General features: G+C 35.4%; 1 protein-coding gene across 2 annotated transcripts in view; it reads left to right on the top strand.

The window, feature by feature from the left end:
* Nucleotides 1–17,116, top strand: part of LOC129005275 (notchless protein homolog 1) — a 63,488-nt gene that overhangs the window by 9,224 nt on the left and 37,148 nt on the right. For both annotated transcript variants that reach the window (XM_054434117.1, XM_054434125.1), the window contains exons 4-6: nucleotides 681–817; nucleotides 4,078–4,254; nucleotides 16,738–16,928. In XM_054434117.1, coding sequence (XP_054290092.1) covers nucleotides 681–817; nucleotides 4,078–4,254; nucleotides 16,738–16,928 — 505 coding nt within the window. The remainder of the gene's footprint in view (nucleotides 1–680; nucleotides 818–4,077; nucleotides 4,255–16,737; nucleotides 16,929–17,116) is intronic.

Here is a 17,116-nt window from a genome sequence, read left to right as displayed (position 1 = left end):
TTATTATTTCGTCACCAACATAGCAACCCATAAGGCCATGTTAATTTTTTAAATTTTAAATTAATTTTTTGTGCTTATTTTTAGCCCATTTTAATTTATGAAGGGATTCTGCTCATCTACAGGAAAATATATTTAATTTGGTACCAACCGCGTGTAATTCGGTCCGGTAGTATGGCCTGGCCAGGATAGCTGCTTTGACTATTAATAAGTCAATGCTAGCTGTCATAACTTAAAGGTTTTTTAGTATATAAGATAGGAGTTATTGAAAACAACATTTACATTAAACTTAATCCTAAATATAAAATTACAAAAAGGGATTGATACTATGTAGTCTAATATTCTAATGATAGTGAGTTGTTGTAAATGAAAACAAAACATAACCTCTCAGAGAATTCATTATATTTTAGTAAAGACCTTTAAAATGTTAGCCTAATAGATGAGTTTTATATGTTTGATAGTATCCTTTGTTTTCCTAGCTCTCCTTCCTCCTAGCTACCTATTTTTTCTTCCCCTTGTTCCCTCCCTTTAAATCGCCCATTTAATTTTTTTTTTCATTTTGAAATTTTAAGCTCCCTATTTCAACATGCTTTTGAAAGCTTGTCAAAGTAATCATGCTAGAAAAACTTTCAAATTAATGTTATTATTAATAGTATGTATGCTTATGATTGATATTTTGTCAGCTCCCTGCCTGGCCATGCAGAAGCTGTAATTTCAGTGAAGTTCAGCCCTGATGGGAGACATCTGGCGTCTGGTTCGGGTGATACAACAGTCAGGTTCTGGGATGTTATGACACAAACTCCTCACCACACTTGTCAAGGTAATAGTGGCTACGTGATGAGAAGAGCGTGGTTTTTTAAGCAAGGGCTGGTTTTGTGTATAAATTTGTAGTTTGCTTGTACGCAGCAACGAGGCTCCTCACCTGTTTAGACTCCTCACAAATTGCAGCTCTGTAGCTGTTATGTACACGTTGCTGTGTGTTTGTATCTCTTGCTGTGTCTGAGGTAAGGTCAGTGATACGTTTTTTGATTACAAGGAAACATCTGATGCTGACATTCATCGCCACATGACTGAACGCTATGGCCCTAATGTAATGAGAGATGGTTAAGTGTGGAAATGGGTTATGGAGTGTAAAAATTGGCCGTGAAATCCTTTTTTCTTTAGTGGTCTTCTGTGAGAAGTCTGGGTACCCAACACAAATACAATTCCATCCTAAATGAATATTTTCATGGCCATTTTATGCTTCCTAGCATATTTCTGCACTTTCCATGTTATTATTGCATAAACTCCAGTCATCTGGCGATGAATGTCAGCATTGGATATGATTCTTGTAACATAAAAACATATCACTGACCTCACCTCAGGCGCAGCGGAAAGATTCAATTGTTAAAAAAAATGTAAAACAGCAAACAGGTAACATGACAACAACAGAGCTGCAATTGGTGTCATTCTGTTCACTAATGATGCCAGTAAGTGATGAGGAGCCTCATTACAGTACAAGCAAACTACGGATTTATCTGTAAAACCAGCCCTTACTTAAAAAAACGGCCTTCATACAGTAGTTATCATACATATCCGAATCATCCATGTCATCCTAGTGGTAGTTATCATTACACATCTGAATCTTCCATGTCATCCTAGTGGTAGTTATCATTACACATCTGAATCTTCCATGTCATCCTAGTGGTAGTTATCATTACACATCTGAATTATCCATGTCATCCATGTAAGTCCATGTCATGGATGTAAGTTAGGTGGAAAATGAAACATTACGTGTAGCATAAATAAATAGCCTACTGTTAAAAAGAAAGAAAAGAGTACTAGGTGAAACCCGTTGAAATCGATGGTTACTCTTGAGGTTTCAGTTAACTGCGATAGATAGAGTGAAGTTATTAAAATCCTAGTTAAATAAAGAGAGGGTAAACATAATTATGACGATTGAGTACCTTACAAAACGTGGTTGATGAATTCGTTGAATACAACATTTCCTATCCTTTCATCGTTAACAGGTCGCCTAAAATGTTTTGAGGAGCCTACATTTATTTCTTGTTCATGTGAAAGCCTCTTTCACCATATGGGAAAAGAAATTGATACAATTGGTCTGTCATCTGGCGGAGGGATTCAATATTACTATAACTGGTTCCATCTGCTTTAGGAAAATCTTTCAGATCGTATCGGTGAATCGTCATCTTTGGCCATAAACAAAAAATAATTTTTAACTGCGGGAGGCAGGTTAAATATTTTTGGTATTTGATAAAAATGTCCTTTAGCAGTAACATTCTTACTTTGACGTGGTCTTCTTTTACGCTATGCATTTTTGATTCCCTCTCTTTCCACGTCGACCATTATCCTGTACTTCTTTGCTAATTGATTAACTTCTGGCATAATTTTGTGAAATCCGTCCATGAGGTTGCTGTCAAACTTGAACTTTATTCACATGCGAGGGTCCATTGCCTTGGTCGTATCGATCACATAAAGTTGTGCCTGTGTTTTGTGGATGGAGTGGACCATATTTGTAGTGAATTTGGCCACTAATCTTGAATATTGAGGGACCACCTGTATGGCTTAGTTTGGCTTTGTTGGAAAAACTATGCAAATGAGATGAGATATGATGGCACTGTTGTATTTCCGAATGTTATGTATTTAGTGAGGTTTAGATACGTTGTTATGGTTCATAAAAAACCCATATAAAGTATAATGAGATCTGATTTCAAGGAGCTTAACATTTTTATCAAGTCAGCTGCCGTTGAAAAAGTTGAGCCAGGAAGGAAAGCCAATTACTCTTGTGCAAAATATCCTCACAGTTAAAGTGCGGTGTTTTACAAAAACCACATTCCAGAGCAAGGCTGTCAAGAGCACATTTCAGGGAGGATTTTCGTGATCGAATGTTGTTCGAACTATAGGAACATAATGAACTTCTTCAGAAGAAGAGACTCTTGGTTTGAAAGCATTTCAAGCCGTATTATGAATATAACGGTCCAAATGTATTTAATTTAAGAATATTTATTATATGGTTTCTGTCCAATATCATTATTAAACCTGGTACAACTATGGGAAACTAATATATATTTCAATAATATTCAAATAGAGTCCAAGAGTGTCAGTTTAATTAGTAGGCTTATATATTATAGTTCAACCTAGCTAGATGTGTACATCAAAGTAAAATCCCTGTATAAATCTTTTAAAATGCAATCTCATAGCTCGATGGCATTTATTTACGAATCTAGCACATTTATCTATGAAAACAAACTTCTAATAAACATCATAAAAATCAAGTCATTTGCTATTAATTTTCCTACTTCACCACGACCATAGATAAACTTACTCCTTCTATAGTCTATGCCAAAACATGAACACACCTCACATCCTCAAGTATACTCCATAGATTTTTGAACAAAAATTTATATTTTATTATAAATTTATCATTTTGTACAAACACTGCAAAATATTAAAAAAAAAACTTGCTGTGGAAAAACAATTTTAAAATCACAAATTTATGTCTAAATTTCATTTTGACAGATTCAGTGAATGTTCATAACACTAGACCTTTGAAATACAAATTTAAATATTAACAGCTGTTACATTGAAAATAAGTGTAAAATTATCCATCTGGTCATAATAAAAACAAATCTGAGGAAGGAACTTTAAAGGCCACTGGGGCAAAGCCTCAAGAGATTCTACCTTTTTTCTCTGTTGTTGGCTCATCTACAAACCAAGACCTTTCTTTAGACACCTCTACCAAGTTTCTACGCCGTGCCGTTTTCTAACAAATTAGTGGAGACAAAAAACCCTTTCTGTCCCCCCAAGATTAACATGGGAAGGGAATTTTAAAATCCGTTTTCTCTTTTGATGGCTCTCCTACAGGTACCAAGACCTTTTTTTTAGACACGTCTACCAAGTTTCTACCCCCAGCCGCTCTCTAAAATTAGTGGAGACAAAGAAAACAGTTTCCAATTAAATATGTAGATAAGTAAATCTATTAACCCAATTGTGTAAAATTTGGTGTAAAGCTGGAAACAAACATGTTGTACATAACAATAACAATCTAAAATTTTTCATCTTGATATTTTTCCCCTGCAGGTCACAGAAACTGGGTCTTGTGTATCGCATGGTCACCCGACTCTAGTCGCCTGGTGTCGGCTTGCAAGAATGGAATGATCCTATGTTGGGACGCAGACTCTGGTAAACAGCTTGGCTCTCCGATGACAGGGCACAAACAGTGGGTCACCGACCTCGTGTGGCAGCCATACCAGGATGGTAAGATGTTAATCTGCATCTCAGTTCATTATTTTCAATGTGATGAATTAATATAGGCTATTCCTAATCTGCTGTGCACTCTTGTTTTTCTCCTTTAGGGCCGGTTTGACCAAAGTAGTTTAAACTTTAGAAACGGATTAGCTTTTAGTTTAACTGGCTCATTGGTTTCTCCACTGTTCTTTAAACCAGCTGGTTTAAACTCAAAGTAGCGTTGAACTCACTTTGTCTGCACTAAAATTACAACATAACCTCAAATTCCTCTGTTGTAGCATTATTATTATTACATTTTAAGGTAAAACTGAGTTTTAGTTAGGGGGAGACTTGCCCCTAACCATTTTAAAGGGATTTCTTCTAAAGTTGATAACAGCTGAATAAGTTTTGCTAATGACTTATTGTGAGTGAAGGAACTGAAGATGGAAGGATTCGTGAATGAAGAAGAGTGAAATTTAAAAAATGTTCATTTAAATTTAATAAACAATTAGTATTTTTGCAACTAAAAAAGTGAAATTTAAAATGTCAATAATAAATTAAAAGATATGTAAAAGATATTTAAGATATAATAATGTAATCAAGGGAGATGGAGGTAAATCATGGTATGTGAAAGTTTTATTCGAAGATTTGGTCAGTTTTTCTCATATCAGCCTACACAAGATTTAAAATTAATCAAAACCAAAATGTGGTATCCACTTAAACGTTTCTATTAAGGCCATAAAAGTTGAATTTTGTTTCTAAAAGCGTGGGCGGATGTGTAACTATTATATGCAACAGATGTAAAGATTAAAATGTTTCTATTTTGTGTCCTCTTCCCATTGCAAAGCACGGGTACAACAGCTAGTATATATATGAATTTGAACGAATAGTGTTTTTGCCTCTGGGGACATCAAAATGAAAAAGTAAATCGGTCCCGGGCCTAGGTCTTACCATGCCACCTACGGTAATAGCTACTTCCCTATAGGGAAATTCGTTTAAAGTACATGGGGAGGTGGTCAATGTTAAGGTGGCTATGTTCAAAACAACAAAAAATCTATGAATTTAACTGTATCGAAAATTGGTATTTGGGGTTTATAACAACGTATTTGTGTGAGAGGGCATCCTCCAGTTTGTTTATTTGAAAATTAAACCCAGAAATAGGCTTTGTATTAGGGATGGACGGGATTGAATTTTTGGTTCGGGACGGGACAGGACGGGATTTTTATTTCCTTCCCCATTTTCGAACGGGACGGGATTTTTTCCGGTACATTTAAAGAAAGTCTTCAGTTTTGCAGTTACCAAAAAAGAAAAACAAAATCAATTTGTGGCACTGATCTACAAAAACAAACAAAAATGGTATAAATTTACAGGTATAGAAACTTGTGACTTGCGGTCGAAATGACTCGCGGTCACGGGGTGATCGTCGTTATGACTCCGCGGTCACAGCGCGATCATCGGTATGACTCCGCGGTCATGGCGCGATCGTCGGTATAATTCCACGGTCTCGGCGCGATCGTCAGTATGACTCGCGGTCTCGGCGTGATCGTCGGTATGACTCCGCGGTCACGGCACGATCGTCGTTATGACTTCGTGGTCATGGCGTGATTGTCGGTATGACTTCGCGACCATGGCGCTATCGTCAGTATGACTCGCGATCTCAGTGGGATCGTCGGTATAACTCCACGGTCTCGGCGCGATCGTCAGTATGACTCGCGGTCTAGGCGTGATCGTCGGTATGATTTTGTGGTCATGGCGTGATCATCGGTATAACTTGCGGTCACGGCATAATCGTCGGTATGACTTCATTATGACTCCCCGGTCACAGCGCGATCGTCAGTATGACTCGCGGTCTCGGTGTGATCGTCGGTATGACTCCACGGTCACGGCATGATCGTCGGTACGATTTCGTGGTCATGGCGTGATTGTCGGTATGACTCACGGTCACTGCATAATCGTCGGTATGACTTCGTGACCATGGCGCGATCGTTGTTATGACTCTCCGGTCACGGCGTTGATCGTCAGTATGACTCGCGGTCTCGGCGGTATCGTCGGTGTGACTCCACATTCACGGCATGATCGTCGGTATGAATTCGCGGTAATGGCGCGATCGTCGGTATAACTCCACCGTCACGGTGTGATCGTCGGTATGACTCCGACTTCGCGGTCATGGGGTGATCGTCGGTATGACTCGCGGTCTCGGCGGGATCGTCGGTATGACTCGCTGTCACGGCACGATCGTCGAAATGACTTCGCCTCCTGCGTTCGCGGAACTATTGTGAACATCTGTCACGATATCGGCGTCGTCGTCACTCGCGAAGCGGCAAAATCCCAACGATTGGATCAAATCCCGTCCCAAAAAATTCCCGAATCAAATGTAATCCCGTCCCAAAAATCAGGAATATTTTTTTCCTGAAAATTTCCCGAAATTTCGGGACCCGTCCATCCCTACTTTGTATAAGGCAAAGTCAAAATAAACTTTATTCGTATAAATACATTGCAGTATCAGAATAGAGTAACATATAACTAAAAATCACAACCTTCATGCTATATAGCTAAATTACAATATATTTAAAACTATATATACTCGTAAAACCCAGGCAACCAGTAGTGGAGCCCTCACTTAAGGAAACTCTGAAAAAGAATAGAGAGGTTTATTAACAAGATATTCTTTCAGCAAGCTTTTAAATTTATTGGAATTGTGCTCATTTCTAATTAAATTTGGCAACTGAGTAAAAAATTTGGTGCCCATATATTTAATTTTGTTTTTATAAAAATTCAGATTATGTTTATCTATTCTATATATAATTCAGTTTTAAAAATCTTTGTACAACTAAATCTAGAGTTCTACTGGACCGATTTTATTAATTAATGGGTTGTTGGAAAGCTTAAGTCGTGTAGATTTGCAAATAATTATGAAAGTTTGTTTTTGTTATGATTTATGGTAAAAATTTCAAAAAAACATGTTTTCCATAAGAAATACATTGAAAACTGTGTTTTTCACACTTTCTATTTGGGTGCGACTTTTAGCTGCCTTTTTTTAGTGTTTCCAAGAAGTGTATGGTATCAATTTGTAGGAAATTTTATTCTCTTTCAGAATATCACCTTCCACTTTGGTCGATTTCCTCACCATTTAAAAGTTATTTGCAAAAAAGCTAAGCAACCTCCGAATTTATAATAATGAAAAAATATTGAGTTTGGGATATTTTGTTAAACTTTGTACAACTAAATCTAGACTTCTTCTACTGGACCGATTTTGTTAATTAATGGGTCATTAAAAAGCCTAACTCATGTAGATTTGCAAATAATTATAAAATTGTGATTTTATTAAATATTTGTGGTGAAAAAGTAAAAATACAAAAATACATCAAAAACTGTTTTTTTCAAGTTTATGTTTTCAAAGATTCTATTTGTAGCCAGCTTTTGGCTGCCTTTATTAAGTATTTTCAAGAAATGCATGGTAGTTATTTGTAGTAAATTTTATTCTCTTTCAGAATATCACATTCACTTTGGTCGATTTCCTCTCCATTTAAAAGATATTGGCAATAAACAAAGTGATCTCCAAATTTATAGTGGTGAGAAAATACTGAATTAGATATATTTTTGTTAAACTTTGTACAAGTTTACTTGAACTAAACCTAGACTTCTACCGGACCGATTTTGTTACTTAATAGGTTGTTGGAAAGCCTAATTTGTGTAGATTTGCAAATAATTATGAAAGTTTGATTTTATTAGATATTTGAGGTGAAAAAAATAAAAATAATAAATTTAAAACTCTTTTTTTCCAAGTTTATATTTCCAATTTTATATTTGTAGCCAACTTTAGGCTGCCTTTATTGAGTATTTTCAAGAAATACATAATAGTAATTTGTAGGAAATTTTATTCTCTTTCAGAATATCACCTTCCACTTTGGTCGATTTCCTCGCCATTTCAAAGTTATTTGCAAAAACGTTAAGCAACCTCCAAATTTATAGTAGTGAGAAAATGCTGAATTAAAGATGTTGTTGTTAAGCTTTGTACAATTAAATCTACAGTTCTACTGAACCGATTTTATTAATTAATACGTCATTGGATAGCCTAATTTGTGAAGATTTGCAAAATAATTATGAAAGTACTGTTGAGGTTGCAAGCAAGATCGTTTGGCTATAAATCGATGATAAATATTTTTTGAACAATTTGTGTTGGTCGTGATTTAGCTGCGTGCTTTAATGAAATGGAGCTGGCATTTCAATGAAGGTTCTTAGTTCAAAACAAATAGAATAACGTAATCAGAATTAAGTAAATATATCTATAAAACTAAATTCCATATCCAAGATATAATCAAACTAATATTTTCTGATTGAGCAATACAGTATCTTGAACTTAACTGATTAAAACTATCAATATCTCAAGTGAAAGGTTTTGAAGTATTTTAAGACCAAGACATATCAAATAACTTAAATAAAAATAGAGTATCTATAAAACTAAATTCCATATCCAAGATATAATCAAACTAATATTTTCTGATTGAGCAATACAGTATCTTGAACTTAACTGATTAAAACTATCAATATCTCAAGTGAAAGGTTTTGAAGTATTTTAAGACCAAGACATATCAAATAACTTAAATAAAAATAGAGTTATGTATCATTGATTGCAGACAGGTACTAAAACGATTGTAATTATTGTCGATTCGTGATTCAGCAGTGTGCTTTAGGTAGTCCGATCTTAATAATCAATAGCTCAAATGAAAGCTGGTATTTCACGTTAGGTTTTTAGACCAAAATGTATAATGCAATTAGAACTGCTGGAATACATCTTTAATTGAAGTGAAAAAAATTCTTTCGTCGAGTAATAGATTAGATAAATTAATGATGATGCTTGATGACAAATATGTGCTTGCATAGCTTTATTTTTGCATAGCTTTATTTTAAGACCAAAATTATGAAGATCGGGCGGGTAGAAGAACCCTCCTGTAAACCATTGCCCGCCTGCGAAACATTAAACTCGAAAAAAACCAAATTTAACTCCCATAAGAAATGTACAGGGAGGCAGTTTGTGCATAGCTCGAAATATATGTCAAAATGAATGCCGATGCTTGATGGCAAATCTGCAGTACGTCCACACCTTTAGTTTAAGGCCAAAATTATGAAAATCGGTTGGGTAGAAGAGCTAACCCGACTCGGAAAAGAAAAACCAATTATTTTTATAGATGGCAATAATTGGTTTTCCAGTATGCATAATCTAATCATACGAAACTTGTGTTAATAATTCAACAGCTTATTGTTATATTGTTATCTAATTAATTTTTCTTTGATTAAATGTTGTTGTTAACAATTTGCATTTGTGTTTAAAGTGTGTTTCTTATGTTAAGTGTGTGATTCTAATGTTATGTGCTTAACCCATTGGAGACTTATCACGAGACTGTCTCGTGATGGGTTATGGTGGCCCAAAAGCCCCATCACGAGACTATCTCGTGATGACGACTTGACTTTTTTTTTCGTCTACAGTAAATGAATATCACGTAAAATAATTTAAATTAGTGTTTCTAAAGGTAAATAAAGACTTTTACTTTCAGGAAAAAAAAATATTACTGTCAAAAATACCCTACAAAGTTTTGTTTTTCCAAAAATAATTTGGGTCACATTTTGATTTTGTTACAGTATAACTTACTATATGAATATATTTATCTCGGTTGTTCTTTCTGAAACCGAAATGTTATCTTTGACACTCTTTGACAAATTCGCATCTGTTTTACAATATTGTAGTGTTGGTAGTCCTGTAAAACAGATGACTAGTAGTAGTTCTATTGTTTTGATGCGTTCGAGGTTGTACTACGTGTGTTACTACGTCATGTTTTGATACGTTACTACTGTTTACGAGTGAGTTACTACTGTTTACTAGTGATTGTATGTGTATTGTTAGTTTTTATTTCATCGTTTTCTAAATGGCGGGACCTTCAAAAAGTACGCTTGACCGAGTATTTTCGAGTGAAATAGACAAACTCCTCCAGGAATGTGATTCGGAATTGGACTCTGAGAACGACAGTGATGATGATTTGTTTGACACTATTGGCCGGGCAGATATTCGGGATGAATATGAACATGATCCAATGGAAATGGAGGAAGATATTGTAGGCCTAGATGAATTCAGGTATGAGATCGATTTTCCTATACCTAATCTGGACCAAGTGATAGGTTATGATCTAGACCTAACCTTAGACGACCAAAATGTAGAACAAATTCAACAAACTGAAGCCCCACAACCAATGGATGTCAGTGACAGGGATGAATTTGAAGAAGAGCAGGGTCAGGGTGATAGACCAAGGGGTACAGTAGGGACCCAGCCAAGCAGAGGAAGAGGTAGGGGATTAGTACAAGGTCGGGGAACAGGACGAGGTCGGGGATCAGTACGAGGTCGGGGAACACGACGAGGTCGGGGTGGAGAAAGAGGACTTGGAACAAATGAACCACAGGTTGTGAGACAGAAAAAAAGAAAAAGAAAAAAGAGGGCAGATGCTTGGGTGTGGGCCGATGAAGACAACGCGGTAAAAGACATCCCGTATGCTGATGTGTCCGGACTAAATGCTGTGTCAGCTAGAAAACTCGGGGATAACCCTTCAGCTTTTCAGTGTCTCGAAGAATTCTTAGGAGACGAATTCTTTCTGATGGTCTGTCGTGAGACCAATGATTATGCTGAAAAACAGCTAACTAATATAAATAGGCAAAAACGTCATGATGACGATAAGTGGCAGGATGTCACAGTCCCTGAACTGAAGGCCTATTTTGCCCTCTATATTTTGATGGGCCAAGTTAGGAAGCCTACCATCAAGATGTACTGGACATCAAGAAAAATTCTTGAAACTCCGATCTATGCGGAAGTAATGAGTTACCAGCGATTCAAGCTCATATCAAGATTTTTACATTTTTCTGATGATGAGTTCACGGATTGAAGTGATAAGCTGAAGAAGCTAAGGCCAGTAATAACATACCTTCAGACAAAGTATATTCATACATATACCATGAAACAAGACTTGGCCATTGACGAAAGCCTTGTAAAACTTAGAGCTAGGCTTTCCTACATTCAATACAACCCCAAAAAAAGAGCTCGATTTGGGGTAAAGATATACAAGCTTTGTGAAAGCTCAAGTGGATATTGTGGGGATTTCAAAATATACACTGGAGATGATAAAACTCCAAATGTCCCAGCTAGCGAAGCCGTGGTGATGAATTTGGCGGAACCAGTTCTGGATTTAGGCCACAAACTGTTCGTTGACAATTGGTACAACTCCCCTGGACTTTGTCAACGCCTACTGACACGCAATACCCATTGTATAGGCACAGTTAATCTGGAGAGAGTCAATATGCCTGAGGATTTTGACTCTGTCCAACTGGAAATGGGAGAGGCAGTGAGGCGCAGTAAGGACGGAATACTGGCAGTCAAGTGGAAAGACAGGAAGGACGTCCATGTTCTGTCCACAATACATAGTGGGATTGAAATGTCAGTTGACAAGGAGATTGAGAGGAGGGGAGAAGTGAGACAGATCATGAAACCGAAATGCGTAATCGAGTATAACAAAGGAATGTTGGGGGTCGATGTACAGGACCAGATGTTGGCCAGTCACCCGATAATGAGACGAACTGTCAAATCTTACAAAAAGTTGTTTTTTTATATGATTGACATGACTATTTTTAATTCCTTTTGTATATGGAAAATGATCCATGGTAAGAAGGTACATTACAGAGATTACAGGATCGATTTAGTAGAGCAAATCCTTGAAAATGTTGTTTTACCAAATCGTGCAAGTCCAGGTCGTCCATCAAAAGACAACCCAATGCGCCTGCAGAGCAAAGCATGGGGCCATTTCCCCATGTTAATCCCCCCCACAGAAAAAAAACAATTTCCCACAAGGAATTGTAAAGTTTGCTACAAGAAAAAACTCCGATCAGAAGTTAGGTGGTTATGCAAAAAATGCCAAGTGCCACTCCATCTCGAAGGATGTTTCGAGACCTACCACACTACGTCCAATTATTAGAAAGGACCTCGACAAACTTGTAAATAGTGTAAATATTATGTAGGGTAGGCTAAATTTTGCCTAAGTTTATAAAAAGGTTAGGAAAAGTTGTTTGTGAGTGAACATGAAATTTGTATATGAAATCCTGGATTTGTGTGCCTCTACCAACTTCAATCGAGTGCATTGGATAATTCATTTATGGTAAGATTCCATTTTTTTATCATTTTTTTATTTTCACTAGTATTATTGTTTATAATTGTTATGCAGTCAAGTAATAAATTTAACCACAACAGAAAAATATTTTGATATGTTTTTATTTTTGGTTAGATAGTGAAAAATGACTTCATGTTCATATTTGTCGGGGTTTACAAAAAAAATTATAAAAAAAAAGTATAAGAGATACACAAATATATTTTATATTTCCATGTAAGGAAATTAATAGAGTATACATGTATGGCAGTTATAAAACTCTAGCACATAAAAATAAAATATTTTTTGATCCATGCTTTCAAAAAATATTTTTTTATTTTTTTTTTATAAATTTAACTTAGGATAAAAAAATATATATTTTTTTATATGAATTAAAAACTTGTGTTATCTGAAAGGAAATTTATTTCTGAGTAAGATAACACAAATTGCATGTATGTAGGTCAAAAAACAGACTTGTTTTTAATTTTATACTGAAACCTTACAAATTTGCTACTTTTAATAGGGTTCTGATGGTCATGCTATGTCAAAGAATATTCAGTCTCCAATGGGTTAAACTTTACCATTAATATTAGTGAGTAAAGTAGTGTATGGATTTCATAACCATTATTTTACTAGAGACCGTTGTATTTAACCACAACGGGCACTGTTCCTAGTCAAAAATAATTTTATTTCGGGTATCATAAAATGATGCTTGGATTAAAAAAAATATATCACTTTCATGTTCTTTGACATACTTTATTGTTTCCTAGACAAAGACTGTAAACTGTCAAAATTTTAAGATCTTTAAAGAAGTTTTCGACACTCTCTGTGCTTTTTAAACCTAACATGATTCGTATTGCTTTTTTTTGTTTTATCAGAATTTTGTCCAAATCATATATTGAGGTAGCTCCATATATACAAATTCCGTATGCCAGATGAGAGTGCATTAAAGAATTAAGGAACGCGGCTGCGTTCCGCCCCGCCAAGTCCCCCAGCGGTACACAGCTGCTGCAGTGTATATATACATGACGTGACAAAGTGGCTTTTTTACTCGTCTATAGCTCTGAAGAAACAAAAGCTAATAAAATAATTATTCATCTACTGGATAGGGGCGCTCATTCTCAACAAAATAAAAAAAAGAATTCAAAAAACGGTTGTGTTTGAGCCAAGAAAAACTAATTTGAAAATTCGAAAATTTTCCGTGTTCTCCTTCTCCTTCTCCTCCTTCTCCTTGAATGTTGACGGACCTACAGCCCAAACCACTGGCTCAATTTTATTGTTCTTTATGTTGTTTGAAAGCCCTTAATGTGTAGATGTGTCTTTTGAGGGTCTGAAGTCGATGCATTGACCCATAAACTCTTGGCAAGCCCTCAAAGTACGATCTTGGCCCATTTAAATAACATGGGATTAAAATCAAAACAAAAGAAGGACCAGCTGCGATTAAATCTCAATTAATTTGAATGTTAGAGAAATTCTTAGAAACAGCTGAAAAATTATTTTAAAACTTTTATAAAGTATTTTTTCAGGTATACTGAATGATTTGAACTACTTACTATATCAAATTACTTAGAGCAGTGATATTCCCCGATACTTGCAGCAGTATACCGATGGTACACTGGTACAGCAGCTCGTCATTTTTAACAGTTTAATTTTAATACTACTTATCAAAACATATGAAACCTGGGAACTTGAAACGTAGTACTAGTACTAAGGTTTGTTTTATGTTTTGATACACTAAAACAAATAAAACAATTGGGAAAATCACTCTACGTATGTTAACAAGCAATTACAAAGTGAGATGTAAATTTAGGATAATTGAGTTATTTAATATTTGTTTTGCCTTATGCTATTTATAACAAACCTAATCTGTTTGATTACATTTTACTTCTCTAATAAGGGCTAAATTTACACTAGTCTTTAGATATACGGGTTTTATTATCAGAACACTTATGTAACACCAACGCATTTTATGTTGTTCAAGATGACCATTGATGAAATTTGAAACTGAGTTTAAACCCAGGGGGTTTGTTAAATATAAATTTTGGTACGTGTGTCAACAAGTTTTTAATCTGTTTAAAGCAGATAAGACCAAAAATGTAGAATTTTGTTCTACACAAACAATATTATTGAAATTAAATGAGATGTAGTTGTGCCGTGGTCTATATCAGAGAAAAGAGGATTTTTATTTTAACTGTTAATTTTCAACAAAAATAAATAAAATCTAACAAAAAACCACTAAGTGGTAACACTTTCCCCGCCAAGAAAAACAATGTAATGTATGTAAGTTTGGCAACTTGGCGGCAGACTTTTGCTCGATCACTTTAAAAAATATCATAAAACTAGTTTCATTGAGCAAGTATCTCTCCCATTAGTACATTGCTAGGTGAGAGCTTATTTTACAAATTTTTACCTTATTTGTGCCACATTTCATAAAATCATAATAGTGATGGTTTTATATTTACTGATTAACTTACCTCGAAATTATTGTACTTAGTTGGACTAATTAATTAGAGAAGTTGATTTGTGAAATTATCCACAAACATAACTTTAATGTAAATAACCAAGCAAAAGTCTGCCGCCAAGTTGCCAAACTTACATACATTACATTGTTTTTCTTGGCGGAAAAAGTAATGATTTATTATCTTTTTTGGATTGCTGACTTGGCGGGGAAAGTGTTACCACTTAGTGGTTTTTTGTTAGATAATATATTGTTTTCAGCCCTGTAAGGTCAGATATTTTTGACATTTGCTACAGTGCATATATTCCTGACGACATCTTTTTCACTACATTATCAACATGATCATTCCAAGATAGATGTTGATCAATGAAAAGTCCTAAACATTTTGTCTGATTTGCTTTATTTAGTATGTTATTGCCAACTTTGATTTTTGGATCCAGAGCTATTTTATTTTGTTATGTGGAGAAACTGTCATTGATTTGCTTGTATTTAATAGAAGGTTATTTTGATTTTAAAAATTTTGAATACTCATTAAGTCCAAATTGGCTGAGAGCTCAATATCAGAACTGGAATTTCCTTTAACAATTAAATTAGCGTCATCTGCATATAGTGACATCGAACTGAAGCTGGTACTCTTAGGCAGACCATCCAGGTAACACAAAAAAAGTAATGGACCCATGATGGATCCCTGAGGTACTCCATACTTAATCACCTGAGCTTCACAGACATAGCTTATTAAATAATTACAATAATTACCATAATCTAGATATTTTATTTCAACAAACTGATGCCTATTACATAAATAAGAGGAAAAATAGATAATATCCAGTGCCTACAATAGTTATCAACATTCAATTGAGACACAGCCTCTTGTAAATAGTAAACTCCACATCTCAACCATTTAAAATTTCTGAAACAATTGTATTTTGGACTAAATATTGTATTTCACACCACCCTAAAAAATGTTCTTAGTACACATTTTAGAACATGATAATATTAATAACAATAAGTAATTAATTACTAATTATATTAATATGATTTAAGAGGTGGGTCGCGAACAAAAATCCAAGATGTAGGTGATTCGCCATACCGAAGAGTTTGGGAACCGCTGATGTAGAGGTTTCAAGTTTTCATCTACACATGTATAACTGTGGTTACTAGTCACCAAATGGTTTGAAAAATTTTATTTTTCGTTAATGGTTTTCTAGGGAAGGTGCTTATTACGTCGTTTGATGAAGGGCCTGACCTACTACTAAGTTAGTTGATTGAATGTTTACTAAAAATGTTGATTGAAAGAGAGCTCAAGTACGAACTGAACTCATTTTCATGGTTGTTTTGGCTATGTTGGATAATTTAGGTCAGATATCACGAAAACTTAAAAAAACTATCATTTATAATGATGTGAAAAATTATTAAAATTATTGTAGTATCTCTTTTGTAAAATTCATTCAAGGCTTGAAGAAATATTATCTTTCATCGAAAACTTTTTTGCCAGCTTGAAACCATTACCTATCACAAATAACATAAGGCAAAAAACAAAAACAAAAAAAAAACAAACCGACTAAGTAAAAACACCTTTGCTTTAACTAAAAAATGGTACTCTACTCTTTCACTCAGCCACATGTCCCTGTTTGCACTGCAACCAAAATGTGAGAAGTTGACAAACTGTGTTGTATGCAGCATGCTAAAAAAAGTCATGAAGTAGTCGAGATGTCTATGTGCAAGTCCCTAATCTGGTGTGTGTTTTTCTAGTATAATATAATCACTAATCTGTGCCATAAGGGATTGTCATGTCTCATCCGCTACATTGTAGTCATTCCACACAGAAATTGAATGGGATTGAATTGCACTTATCAATGGTGTGTTTGTTGACAGACCCGGCATGTCGCTTGTTCGCCAGCAGCTCCAAGGACGGAGACGTGAGAGTGTGGGATTCAGTGTTGTGTAGGTGTCTGAGAGTGCTGACCTCACACACTCGCAGTGTGACGGCTCTACGCTGGGGCGGCACTGGCCTCATCTACTCTGCCTCACAGGACAGGACAATCAAAGTGTGGAGGGCCAGTGACGTAAGCCATAATCAGAATGTAGTTCAGAGAAGTCAGTAGCTTTTTGGTGGTTCTGGACCTAGTTGTTCTTGGCTATGGTTTAGGTTTAAAACAGCCAGTCTGAGTAAATAACAAAACTACTCTAACAGCCTCACTCTATCCCACACTCATCATTCACTCTTAGGCCTGTTTCACATCTACCCGGCTGT

Source organism: Macrosteles quadrilineatus, unplaced genomic scaffold (assembly GCF_028750875.1).
Source record: "Macrosteles quadrilineatus isolate MER2022 unplaced genomic scaffold, UCM_ALF_1.0 Scaffold_1__1_contigs__length_201487025, whole genome shotgun sequence".
NCBI lineage: Eukaryota > Metazoa > Arthropoda > Insecta > Hemiptera > Cicadellidae > Macrosteles > Macrosteles quadrilineatus.
This window is presented reverse-complemented; position numbering and strand designations above follow the sequence as displayed.